We start from the raw sequence: 13,542 nt of genomic DNA, 5'->3' as shown, positions 1-13,542 counted from the left end.
AGTCTTCTTTTCTTTCTGTTTATCTGTAGGTCTCTCATGACTTTGCAATCAATTTCAATGAAGACAACCCAGAATGTGCAGGTAACGCTCACAGTGGGACAGACTGCCATAGATTTGCTGTGTGCAAAATGTGCATTTTTTCATTGTATCACTTGAGTATTATTCAAAGTGTTTTTATTAAAGAAGGCTAGGATTTAGGGACCTGACAGGTTCCAAACCATTAAATTTAAATTTAGAAATCTTGGAAAGTGCCATACATTAATTTCTTGAAAAGTAGGTGGACATTCAGCACTTGGACTTCCTGGAGTCACTATTTCTGAGAGTTAGACTAATTGAAAATCTTCAGCTACCACAACATCATAGGTTGTGCTGCAGAAGACAGGCAGGATAAAAGGGCAGGATATGAAAAAGAAGGCTGTAAACCTCTGTGATCAAAAATTCCCTCAGTTTAGAGCCAGTTCTTTGGGTCTTCTCTGGCTTTTAGAGCCAGGCTTATATAGCCTGCTGCAAGTAAAGGGCAGCGAAGCAGCTGATTACTATTGTGGTAGAAAGAAACCTACTTTCCTGAAAGCAAATGCAGGAGGAGGCTACAGTGTAAGATACTGATATGTTCTACCAAAAATCATTAATCCTTTGTAATCAGAGGCCAGATTTATGAAGCAGATGTTGCTGTATGTGAGATCTGCGTTGACTGATGCTGTCTTTCTAAAATCTCCTGCCCCAATTCATGCATTCTGTAAAAGACAGTAATAGGAAAATAACCTCTAAACAAAGTAAGTTGAGTCTTGCTCGGCTGATCATTGCTGTCTAAAATCCACAGGTTGTTATTCTCCCTTATCCTTCTGCTTCCATCCAAATACTGAACTGGATATTTCAAAATGCTCTTCCTGTTCAAATTTTCTAGCTGCTTCTTTTAGCCCTTCTCATGCTTATTAGTGGCATTCTTTTGGGCATAGACAGCAAATATGTTCAGGATGAGAACTAAGATGCAAAGAAATGAAGTAAGGAAAAGAAGAGAGGACAAGCAATTTAAGGGAAAGAGACATTAAAAGAATTCAGAATTCACACATCTTAAATGCAAGACATGTTTTTTTGGTTCACTGGGCATTCCTGCTTTGTTGTTGCGCTTGAATTGTTGGATTGCCCCAGCCTTTGCAGGTCATACGTTTGAAATACAATTGGACATAAGTCCTACAGCTGCTTGATGTGCTCACACAGCTTTTTACATTGCTTTTAAGGAGTCCAAAGAAGCAGAAGTTACGTGTATGCATCTAGAAGTGCCTGTAAGCTTGTAAGCCAGCTTGATGTTGAGACTTCAGTGTGGGGATGGGATGGGGAAGCCAAAGAGACCTCATAAGTCTGTCTGGACCATCATATTTTATAACGTGCCATTAAAACACAAAGCAGTGGTCAGCATCAGGTGATAACATATTTATATATGTGTAGTGTTCAAGTAGAGCTTTGTTTCTCAATCTAACTGCAGGATATCTGTGACCCCCTGCAAACTACAGAGAAAAGCTCTCACAGTCCATACAAAGAACACCAATTTTTATCCTCCCTACCCCTCCCTTGCTGCTTCTTTTGAGTTCAAGGCTAATTCTTTTACCACACTGGCATTGTTATATAATGATTTTTATTGATTGAAAAGGCTGCCACATCCAGGTGCTGGCAGCAGCAGAGTTTGGACAGACAAACCTTCTGTAAGCAAGGGATTTACTATCCAAATCACCCTCCATATGCAAAACTAAATTTAACAATGGAAATGAAACGGGCTAAAAAGCCAGGAAGGAGCTTCTCTATGAGGCTTGGCTTTTGTCACTTAATAATTTAAACTTTATTTGTATCTTTTCATAAGACTCAGGTATCTGTTAAGTTAGTACATCGCCTGAAAGCAGTTTTAGGCCTAAGAAAACATAAAATAATCATTGCAGCTTGAAAGAATGCCAGGGAAGAAATATTGAGACATTTGCACCTATATCTGCAAGATATTAAAAGCACTTGTTTGTCTTAAATGACACCTTTTAAAATAATATCCACCTGGGTGAAAGCAAGAAGAGGAGAAAAAACAGAAAATGTGTTGTTTAATTGTCTGCTGCAGCTCACTTATCTTCCTGTCATGGGTGCTTGTTTGTTCTATGATGTTTTCTAGGTGCTCTCACTGTATTATGTGTCACAGGAAACAGTAAAATCAGCAAGTCATGTGGAGAAAGGATGCAAGAGCGAGGAGATAAAGTGCTTAGTGATTATTTTACTTTGTAATATCTGGCATACTTGCCAGAAAATAAAGTAAAATTGCTTAAGAGTATCTTGTTTTAAACAAAGAAACAGTGGTTGGATGCAATATAAATAGTATGTGTCTATTTTGCCTTTGAGGAATGAAATCCTTTTCTCTGTGGAAGTAGAGCTTTTGCTGGCACAAGATAGTGTGAAGCATCACTCTACATACAGGGAGTGTATAGAGATCAAGAGCACTGGAATTCATAAAATATTAATAACCTCACCTGTTATCATTTCCACTCTTGAAAATTTTAGTATTTATAGTCTTATATTTAGTATATTCATAGTATATTACTTTTATAGGCTTGTAATTAATACTTCGTTTATAATCTGAGGAAGAAAGCAGGCAACAGCCTATAGTCTGAATGAATGCTTCTACACATCTGTCTTAAACCCATATATGTATGCATACACTGTATCTCACTGGAGATGCTGAAAGTGGATTCCAAATGAAAATGTAAAGAGCTGAATTGTGAAAAAAATGCACATTGATTCTGCCTAAGATAAAGGAGTACAAGAACAGCGAGCTTCAAAGTAATCCACTCACATATCCTGTTGAGTTGGGATTGAATGGACAGTAAATATTTCTAAAATATATTAATCTGAGAAAGCAAATAAGAAATTACATTTCTAAAACATGTCTCTTTCTAAGATGAGAGCAACCTTCTGACATGAACAACACTAAATCTCTGTGGAATGCAGGGAGTAAGGTTTATCTTACATTATTTTACTGCATAAGAAGAAAAGTACAGTGTGTCTTATCATCTTAGGGAAGATTTATGAGGCCTTCGTGCAACGTCATTAAGTATATGTCATGAAATCCTTAGCAAGTTTAAAACTGGAAGTTAACAAAAGGTCAGTTGTGCAATACATAATTTAGTCACTGGAATTACCAGGGGAAATTTTGTAACACTACTTTACATTTCAGCCAATCGCAGCTATAGCTGGAGCAAATTCTTTTGTCTGTTGGCACTGAAATAGAAAAACATATCTGTAGCTATCTCTGAGGGGAGAAAACTGTTCTCCACCACTTTTTCATAGGATTGTATGTGTGTCATTGTAAAACAATTACAACTCCGTGTCATTTGTTAGTAATGAGTCTGCACCCGTCTATCCTGTAAATATCGTTGAGTAAAAAATCTTATGAGTGAGCAAGTCTCCATGTAAACTGAAACTGACTTAGGATCTTACAGAAGTAATTTCATTCGTCAGCATCCTTTGTAAAGCTTTTCAGTCTATCGCTTTCTTTCCAACATTAGACCTCTAATCCTTTAGGTCTGGTAAGCTTGGGAGTTTTGAATGGGGAGGCTAATGTGCATCACTTCAAGAAATCCTTCTTCTCAGTGATTGAAAATACCAATTTCCATTCTGTGATCTGTCGAGTGTGTCAGAAGAAGTCTTTGCTCCCTGGTCTGACTATATATCCTGAAATGAAAAAGCCAAAAATAGCTAGTTCTCCATCAAAACTTCCGAGCTAAAGCTCATTTTTCTGTAGGCTGCAAAGCATCCTGCTGTTTCTTCCAAGATTTCACAGCTTTTGGTCATAGTCAATTTCAACGTGTAAGTCATTATGCAAATTAACCCTGAAAAATTATTTTCTTAGCACAGGAGAGTCAGGTACTTGAAAAGATGCTTTGAATTCCCTAACAGCTTTAGGGCACAAGTACAAAGGACAAATTTGTTGGCAACTGCCATAATAAGCAAAAATATTTATCTAAAGTGGAGGAAGAAGTGTTGTAGTGTTTCTTAACGTGCGTCTAGCCTTTCGGATGGATCTTGGTTGTTGATCAGGAAGCTATCACATCTTAAACTGAGAAGAATGGAAGCTATGGCATTGTGAGCTCATACCTGAAAAATAGGCATTAAAAGCTACTGGGAAGGAGAAGCATGGTACAATGAATCTACAAACTAGATTCAAAGCCTCTAGAGACAGATTCCTGGAAATTATCTGAAGTTGCTAGTCCTTGCTAATTGTGTAGTATTTTTAATTTTCTTCATTAAGAACCCACCTTTCATTTACAAACAAACCTGATATTGGCAATGTGCTCCACCTTTTTTTTTCTTTTTTTTTTTCTTTTTTTTTGGTTTTTCATGCCAGGAATACAAGGTGTTGTGGAAGCTTATCAGAGCTGCCTTCCCAAGCTGCAGCTTTACGGACCAACAAACATTGCTCCCATCATCCAGAAAGTGGCAAAATCTGCATCAGAGGAGACCAACACCAAGGAGGCTTCGGTAAGGGAAAAAAGCTGTGTTTGTCTTTTTTTCTTGTCTTACTATGGAAATCTTTTAGTCCATCAAAACAAGACCTTTTAATGCAGACTTCACAGATTTTGTGAACTGCCTTCTCAGAAGGCAGCTTAAACCTGTGTCAGCTGGAAGAGTGTATCCATTATTTATAGCTTTGATTGTCACAGCTTTAAACTCTTTCCCCACTGATCTGTTTCCTGCTTTTAGGGCTGTTTCATTGTAGCACACCTAGTTCTTCACTGTGGAAATAGAAATGGCACTACTAAGTTGACAAAAATTGAGCGCTGAAGCCCTAAAAGTCTTGGTTGTACCAGGAGATGAGTTCAATTATTCCCTATTCAGACTACCCAATTTCCTATCTTCTGCAGAGGCTGTAGTAAAATTTTTCTGTTCACCTAGGGGATTTTTCCAGCCATTCATTTGAAAATGGTAAGGATACAGTTTTCACCTTGTTATTAGTGATGAAGTAATTTGTGCCTTTTAGAAACTGGAAGACAAGTGTGTTAGCCTGCACCTGATAAAAATCCCAGGACATACTTCTTGGGCTAAAAGACTTGCGTACAGATCACGTTTTAAATGTACATCTATGAGATATATTAGGTTTATTTTGATCCTGCCTTAAAGACAGAATGGGAGAAAGGGAGAACAAGAGAGTTGGAGGGAATATGTGAGCAAGTAGATCTTAGCATTTACAAGAGCAGTGCTGTGGGAGTAAAGGATGTAAGAGAGACATTGTGTACTGCAGCACAAAAAGTGCCCAAGTACTGAACAGAATAGAGCTGTGCATTGGCATGTGCCTCATCACCTGGCCTAAGCTTTCTTCATATTATGGGCTTTTTTACAGTCCTATTAGGGCAGCAGTTACCAAATATTTCTGTTCATGAGTCTGGGCTTGTGACTGATATTTACAAGACCATGTAACAGAGCAAGGGGAAGTGGCTTGAAACTGAAAGACGACAACTTTAGATTAGATATTAGAAAAAACTTTTTATTGTGAGAATGGCAAGGCACTGGAACAGGTTGCCTGGAGAAGCTGAGGTTACCCCATCCCTGGAGGTGTTCAAGGACAGGTTGGATGGAGCTCTGAGCAGCCTGGTCTAGTGGAAGGTATCCCTGCCTCATCATCTGTTCAGCCTAGATGATCTTTAAGGTCCCTTTCAATCCAAACCATTATATGATTCTATGATTCCACTGTTTTTTCCAGAACCTTGATAGTATTTAGGGTCTCATTCCTAAAATTGGGAATCGCTACATTTGAATTTCCATACCCACCTAATCCTGAGGTGGCTCACTCTAATCCCAGTGCTGTTTCTGATCTAATATGCCCTACTGAATAAGTTCCTACATTCCATACCTAAGCTTCCCCCTTTCTCTCTGAAAAACAATTTATATTGTTCAAGAATGTTCAAGATGAAGTTTTCTCTGTCCGTGGTTTGTTTTATTCAATGGCAGGACAAGATGACTGGAACATTTTGAGTTTATACTGCTGTATATATACATAATTATTATTCATGTTCAGTGTGTTAGTATTGCTCATGCAGAGTGACCAAATCCTATGATTTGTTCATTTTTCCTATTAATGCACATTTGTTAAATGACTTCAGCTGCCTAAAAATTCATAAGGGATCCAAGAAGAGCCACTCTTTAGCCATTACCAAGTGAAGAAATGTCATAGTTTATGATCCTAGTTCAGTGGGCTTTGAAGTTTTGGGAAAGAAATTACAAGCTCACCAAATTGCTTGCTCTCCTCTGGAGAATGAGAAAACCTCTTCAAGGCTCTGTATGAAGAGTTTGAAGATGGATATATTCCTGCCTTGCTCTCCTCAAGGACCCCATTACTCTGCAGAGGAGAAATTAGTAGCTGAGGAGCTTGGGATAGAAAATTCTATAAAGTCAATATAAAGGCTCTTTTGTCTTCAAAAAGGTCCATGAGTGAGTTACCAGAAACACTTTTATACTTTTTAACTTAAAAGGTTAAGCAGCTTTGGAATATTAACTAATGATATAATTTTTCACTTCTTGCACAACAACTTCAGCAATATTTCATCTTGCTGATCCTAACGGATGGCGTCATCACAGACATGGCTGACACCAGAGAGGCCATCGTCCACGCCTCTCACCTCCCCATGTCAGTCATCATCGTCGGGGTGGGCAACGCTGATTTCAGTGACATGCAGATGCTGGATGGTGATGATGGCATCCTGAGGTCTCCCAAGGGCGAGCCCGTGCTTCGAGATATTGTCCAGTTTGTGCCATTTAGGAACTTCAAACATGTAAGCTGATTTTTCCATCCCTGCCACAGAAGGGTGAATGGGTATAGTGAATGATTCATGAGGCTGGGGTTAACCTTGCATGTGCATGAAGTGCTGAGTAAGTCTATGGCATTATTGTGTCAAAAATAGTAAAAAAAAAGGGAATCAGAATGCAGTGTGCTCCATTAGTGAGTTGGTGGCAGTGGGAAAGGAAGAAATGAGGCAGAATCCATGTGCTTTTTGTGGTGCCAGTCCTTGCTTCCACTTTCTCCCTGATTTAATTTGGTTACTTTTCCTGCCTAATTTTTCATGGAGTCTGTTTTCTGTTCTCTTTTGCATATGTTCTACTAGGACTACTGTATTCTGCATTCTGTTCCTTTGTTTCCACAGGTAGATGAAATGGCTTTGAATTTGTCCTTACAGTGTTCCCAGGAGGCTGTTTCTTTATTGAAGTTTGGTGCCCGAGTTCTCAAATGCAGGATTATCCACCCACAGCATCCAAACTGGTTGCCTCCAAACCCTTTCCCAAATTCTGTACAAGAACACAGGCAAGAAAGTGGCGTTACTGAGATTTTCCCTCTGCCCTCAGCCTGACTGAGGCCAGTGTGGTGTAGAAGACACTCTGTAGGAATGAAAGGAACAGAACCAGCATTAAATTGCCAAATCTGAAGTAAAGTTTTGGTCATTAACTTTTCTTCTCAGTCACCTGCCCTACATTGTACCATCTGTTCCAGGGACTTTTCAGCATTCACGAGCATATAAGAGGCTTTCCCATGCACAGAGGGGTTTTTCAGAGCCCTTTTCCTCCATATGGAGGCATGCATTATGTTCCTCTGCAATGCTGATCCCATCCCTTTCATTCCCTTTTTCCATCTTTCTCTCCCTTCTTTCTTCTTACTTCTGTTACATTTACTTGGTTCTCCAGGCTGTTTTTTTGCTCTGTCTAGGAAGGATATCCTCAGTATTTGATTTGAGAATTTCTTTGCCTTACAGTGCAACTGACTCATTCTCCTCATGACATTGCTCTTTTCAATCTGCTTCCATAGGCTAGAGATCCTTAGATTTGGGTATGTCACAGCCAAGTTCTCAACTCTGGGCTGGCTTTGATATGCACATGGGTTCACATTGCTTGCATTTCTTTTTAAATTTGGCATCTTTTTTAGTTTTTCTGGGATTTTTTTGTCACCACGAGAGCTATTTTTTCTGTTTGCTATTTCCAAAATACCTTCATTTTTCTCTTTGCAAGGGTTGTTTTTTTTTTCTCATTTCAAAATGCAATTTTGTAATATTTGCCTTAGATCTAGACATACTTCTTACTTTTCCAGACTCTACCGAGGAGCAAGAGAAACAGACTTTTCCTCTTTTCCTTCTAGCTTTATGTAAACCATGGATGCACACAGGAGGGAAAACTCACCTTATGCTATTAGTTTGGTGACACCATGCAAAATAGCTGCAGATTGACTACTGAGTTGTAGACAAGCACATTTCTGTGCTGACAGGCACACAGACACCTACCTGATGAAACAAAGTATGAGCACAACCACCTCATAGCTTGTGATTCCTTCAGCACATAATCACAACTGTGTAGTGATGCACTGTAGTCACTGGAAAAGTGTCCTGACCTAAGATATTTGTGGGCTAGTGGGAGAGCTACTTTTAATTAGGTGAATACATGTTTCTGCAAGGAACTGGCAAAGCCAGCTACATTTGTTATTTTTGGTTTCACTTTGTATTTCATAATAAAGCTAAAATCATCCTGGATTTAATAGATGAATGCTGACAGTTGCAGTTCTGGGCTCTAAATGTATTGTGCCCCTGGTGTTAACTTGTGACTGAATCTGTGGCATTGTTACTGCCAGCATATATGACAAGCATATATTCGTTTTACCTGATTTAGATTAACTTCCCCTGTACTGGGAGAGGAAAGCAATCTTTATGTAATCTTCTTGTTAAATAGTGATATTTTTCTCCCTCTTTCTGTAGCAAAGATAACATAGAGCAAATACAAATCTATATATCTCTATACCTATCAGAAAAGTTAATAAATCTTATGCAACCTGATATTTAGTCTATTTACTGTGATCTTTCCGTTTTTCAACAAATGTCAGTGTAATGGATGAGTGCTCATAAAAATAGCCACTTCTGGTTGAATTTCTTTATTGTCACATCCTGAATAATCTCTCTCTCAACAGAGTGATGTTCACAGCTTCCTTGCTTATTTAGCACAAACAAAAGACCATACATCAGCTAGTGAAAAAAAAAATTTATGGGAGAAATGAGTTTTGATTCAAAATTATTTTTCACCACTGGGGAAATGCAGATTTAAGACATTTGGGAGATTTTTATTAGATCAGTTCTGACCAAACACGAGAATTTATATACATCAGCATACTATTGACAGCTTTAAGCAAAATACATATTTAGGTAAAAATCCCATTCCTTTTGTCAATGTACCATGTGTTAATTTATTAAGTAGAAAAAAACGCTGAAGGATCTTTTAGAAAGATTAAAAATCAAATTGTGCAAAGTTTATAGGTTTTTCTGATAAATCAAGTATTTATTTATTCCTGAATCCATATTGTATCTATTAATGACAGGAGAGAAGAAGATGTTATGTGTGAGCATTTTTTTATTTTTCTTTTTTTGCTGCAAGAGTAAACCAAAATTCCCTTGGAGTCAAACCAAGCAATATTTATTTTCATTACTTCTATTCTCAGGTCAACTTGGAACTCAAAATCTCATATCTATCCAAAGAGATCAAAAATAATCTGTACAAAACCTTCCCCCTTTGAGAAAATGGAAGGGGGCAGAGAAATAACCTATAGGAAAAATCCCTTTTATTTTATAAGTTTGACTTCAGAGAAGAATCTGAGCCTGCACTCATACAGGCATTTAACACATTTCAATTAGTTATCCACATGCCTAAAATCTTATACCCACATCAATGTCTTATTGCCTTAAGACTCAGTGTAGACAGCAGGTTCTATTACAGGGGTTTAATCTCCTATGCAATACAGTGCAGCAGAAGTACTTCAATAAAACATCTAAGCTTTTTCTCTCTCTTTAAGGAATATCTTTGAAGCCATCAAAAGAATAATAGAAAATGTAGTGACTCTTGGCAAATCCTGTAATTGTAGAGGCTTGATAAAATCAAGGTAACCATTAACGCTTAAAAAAAAGTCCCGTTGCATAGTGGGTGACATAAGCCATTCGCTAAAGGGGAACATAACAAAAAAAAAGGAAACATATTTTCCCTGAATCCAAGTGATTTCTTTCTCTCTGTAATCATCACCCCCCCATAACATGAGTGTCCTTCACCTAAAACTGTAGAACAGTGAAGCTCCATGACTGAAATGTAGTTGAAGAAAATTACCTGCCTCATTCCATTCACAGTCATATTATAAGAAATGAAATTTTCTGCCTTTGGGATATATGATATGTTCACTGGGCACAAATCTGATGCCACAGGTAGATTGTATTCCATTCTGCATTGTATTTAATCACAAAGGTTAACAGCTGTGACTTCATAACATACATCACAAAGGAGTGTGGAAAGCACAGCTCATACCACTGCAAGGAGCAGTGTTCTGCACTATGCATTGTAGGTAAAGGTTAAGCATTGTGAAGCTATAGAACTGAACCCACAGTCCTTTGTAATACACACCAATTATGGAATCACAGGGGATTATTTTTCTGCTGACTGATCTGATTGTTGTATATCAGCTATCAATCAAGAACTATTCCTCTTGAGGTGCTTATTGCTAGGATGCTCTTCTAGCAGTGGAGAAAATGTTAAGTAAAACATTTATTTAATATCCTATCTGTGTTCAAGACCCAGCACAGGTAATCCTTACACAATACTGATTGAACTCTTAGCTTAGAAGTTACTGAGTATAATTCTCACTTATAAAAATGCTGCTTTGCACCATCTGATCTAGAAATGGGAGTGCTTTACCACCATGAAAAGTATGTAAGGTACAGGTGGTTCAAATCACCAGATAGGAAACCAATCCCAAGCCTGGTTTTGGGGTGTTCTCTGCTAGAAAGAGCCCCAGGACAAAGAGACATCATTGGCATGATGAAACTCAGTAAGGCAACGGTTGCCCATGCTCAGACTGAAGCAAGGAGTCAAGCCAGCTACCCCAGAGCTACCCTGTGTGGGTCTCGTATTGCCTGTGAGCCTGTGGGCCCAGTAAAAGTTTAAGTTTTCACTTAAACCTCAATGAAAGGCTTTTCAGTTAAGGACTCCTGAAGTGGCAGTGATTCAGCTGTGCATCTGAGCCCTGACAGCCTATTCTGAAGAGCTGACCCTTTGTTCAGGAGGAATGGATGTGGCGTCAGAAGAGAGAGGTGGAGTGGGGAAGAAGATACACAGGAATGAGTGCTGCTGGCCCAAAGTTCAGAACATGTGAACTACACAGATCCAGAGAAGCTGATGCCAAAGCTCCTGCCCAGCATTTTTAAAGACAGAGCAGAGTGAAGTTTCCTGATTGCTACGGCTTGTGTGTGCAGTGCTGGCTCGGGGCTCTTCCCCACTCCCTGTTTTTACCTGTGTGTAGGGTTGCATTTTTGGTAAAATAGCACAGAGGCAGGCTAAGCTATGTCCAGCTTTGACACACTGGAAAGGAAATTTTAAAAAAACAGTAATTTTCAATAGCACTGTAGAAATCAGCCATTTGTGTGATTCCAAGGGGGTATTTTCTGATTATTGTAGTTGGAACTAGATGGACTTTAAGGTCCCTTCCAACCCAAATCATTCCAGGATTCTGTAAAACAGGTTTAGGCAAGAATAGGGCAACTCTGGAAAAACACGCATTTCACTTTTCAGTATTAAAATGAATGGGTTTTGTTACAGTATAACACCTTAGAACACTTGCTGCACTGTCACATAAAGTATGCTCTATGTTTTGCTAGTTTGTTCATGCAGAACTGTTCCAGGCTTTTTTGGCTGCAATATTTTGGTATAAATGGAAAATAGCATTTAATTTCACTTGTTACTATTCTCATACGTGAGTCAAAATACAAAAATACAGAAAAAAAATCAAAAAAACCCGTTTCTGGTTTTGCTAGCATTATCTTTTTATTTGATACTGGAATTTCTAATAGCCTGGGGTTTTCTTCACCCTTGGATTAGCCTACCTACAAATAGTTTACCATTTACATTCTTTGTAAACCAAATTTTAAGACTCTAAGGATAAGGATGCCGGCCCACAAAACAGAGTAGGTCAAAAAACAGTCAGTACAACAGCTTTGTGACATGGTGGGTTTGAAACTTGGGTGATAACACAATAGACAAGGAGGAGGAAAGTGCTCCTTGATTTGGGTAAGAGTACTTGGTGTGCAGAAGAAGTGTGATCCAGCCACTAGTTGAGTTCCCATCGTTTGAGCTGCAGTCTGACCTCTATGGAGATAAATACATCAATTTAAATCTCTCAAAATGAAATTTAAGTGTTTGCATTTTTACTGCATTTTTGTGGCGGGCTCAAAGGGAACACGGCCAAGCAGGCTGTTCCGGAGGACTTGGAACCAGTTCTACCCAAACACTTAGAAACCAGAAAATCTAAAACACGGGGGCCAATGGGTGCATGGGAAGAGTCCAGTTTTGTCACTGCTGAATTCAGGGGCTGAGGAATATCCATGCAGCACACAGAGGTAATGGTTGCCCACAAAACATCCACAGGCCCCTCTGCTTAAAATAGACACCCGAAACATTGTTGGGGTGTGATGCAGCAGCTCTGTATTGATGGAAGGCAGGGTTTCTGACTGCACTGAGGGGGAGGGAGCCCTCCTCCCTGCCTGGGGTGAAAGCCAGTGGCCATCTCTATATCCATCTCTAACTTTCAGCATCATCAGTTCTTAGTCTGGTTGACACCTGCCATTTTTACATTGCAGGAGGAGCCTCCACCCAGATTAGGGTTGAAGGTTTATTGTAATCATGGTTTAATTCCAATAGACACAAAGTATTTTTTTATTGAATTAAAAACTTTCCCAGCCATTAAAACACCATGACAGATTCTGAAGAGCAGAATGGTGATGAAGGCCTCCCTTTCACAGTGTTATCCATTCATGTTCAGCTTGGAGCTCTGCAGGGTTCCTTGCTGAACACTGATGAATGAAGTCTTTGCAGCTTTTATTGTGATATGGGGCTCTCCCAGAGTGCAGGGAAGTTCAGTTACCCTGAACTTAAAATAGTCCAAATGGACCTGAAATCACACAGGACTTTCGGCTTTAGTGTACTTTTGGTAGCTACAGCTCCATACCTAAATTGACTCATGAGTTTCCAGCAATAGTGTGATTCACTTTAAGTCTTTTTTGCCTTCTATTTCTGTACCATACTTGATTTCATGGCACCAATGCCTCTAAAACCCATGGCACTTCTAGCAGAGAACCAGGTTAATGCTTGTGTTTTCTACCATTTCCTGCAGGCATCCCCAGCTGCTCTAGCAAAAAGTGTTTTGGCTGAAGTTCCAAACCAAGTGGTGGACTATTACAATGGAAAAGGGATAAAACCAAAATGTATGTCAGAGTACGAGTCTTCCAGGACACTAGCTCCATGAACCTGCCTGCACTCTTTTACAAAACTAAAAAAGAAAAATGCTACTGTCTACAACTACTGTATTTAAAAAAATGAAACAAAAAAATAGCACGTTTTGGTGATTTTTAACTAAAATATTTTTTTTTCTTGCATGTGCAGCCTAAAGGCTTAAATCTGTTAAGCAGTTGTATCGTTGAAAACTTTTTATGAGAAAAAATATCCAGAAAAAAA

At 38.8% G+C, this 13,542-nt stretch overlaps 1 protein-coding gene across 1 annotated transcript in view; it reads left to right on the top strand.

The window, feature by feature from the left end:
• Nucleotides 1-13,333, top strand: part of CPNE4 (copine 4) — a 184,206-nt gene extending 170,873 nt beyond the window's left edge. The window contains exons 13-16 of the mRNA XM_062496747.1: nt 30-81; nt 4,376-4,509; nt 6,561-6,797; nt 13,202-13,333. Coding sequence (XP_062352731.1) covers nt 30-81; nt 4,376-4,509; nt 6,561-6,797; nt 13,202-13,333 — 555 coding nt within the window. The remainder of the gene's footprint in view (nt 1-29; nt 82-4,375; nt 4,510-6,560; nt 6,798-13,201) is intronic.
• Nucleotides 13,334-13,542: the final 209 nt, after the last annotated feature.

This window comes from Cinclus cinclus, chromosome 1 (genome assembly GCF_963662255.1).
Source record: "Cinclus cinclus chromosome 1, bCinCin1.1, whole genome shotgun sequence".
Classification (NCBI taxonomy): Eukaryota; Metazoa; Chordata; class Aves; order Passeriformes; family Cinclidae; genus Cinclus; species Cinclus cinclus.
Note: the sequence above shows the minus strand (reverse complement) of the source record. Positions and strands in the feature narration are given on the sequence as shown.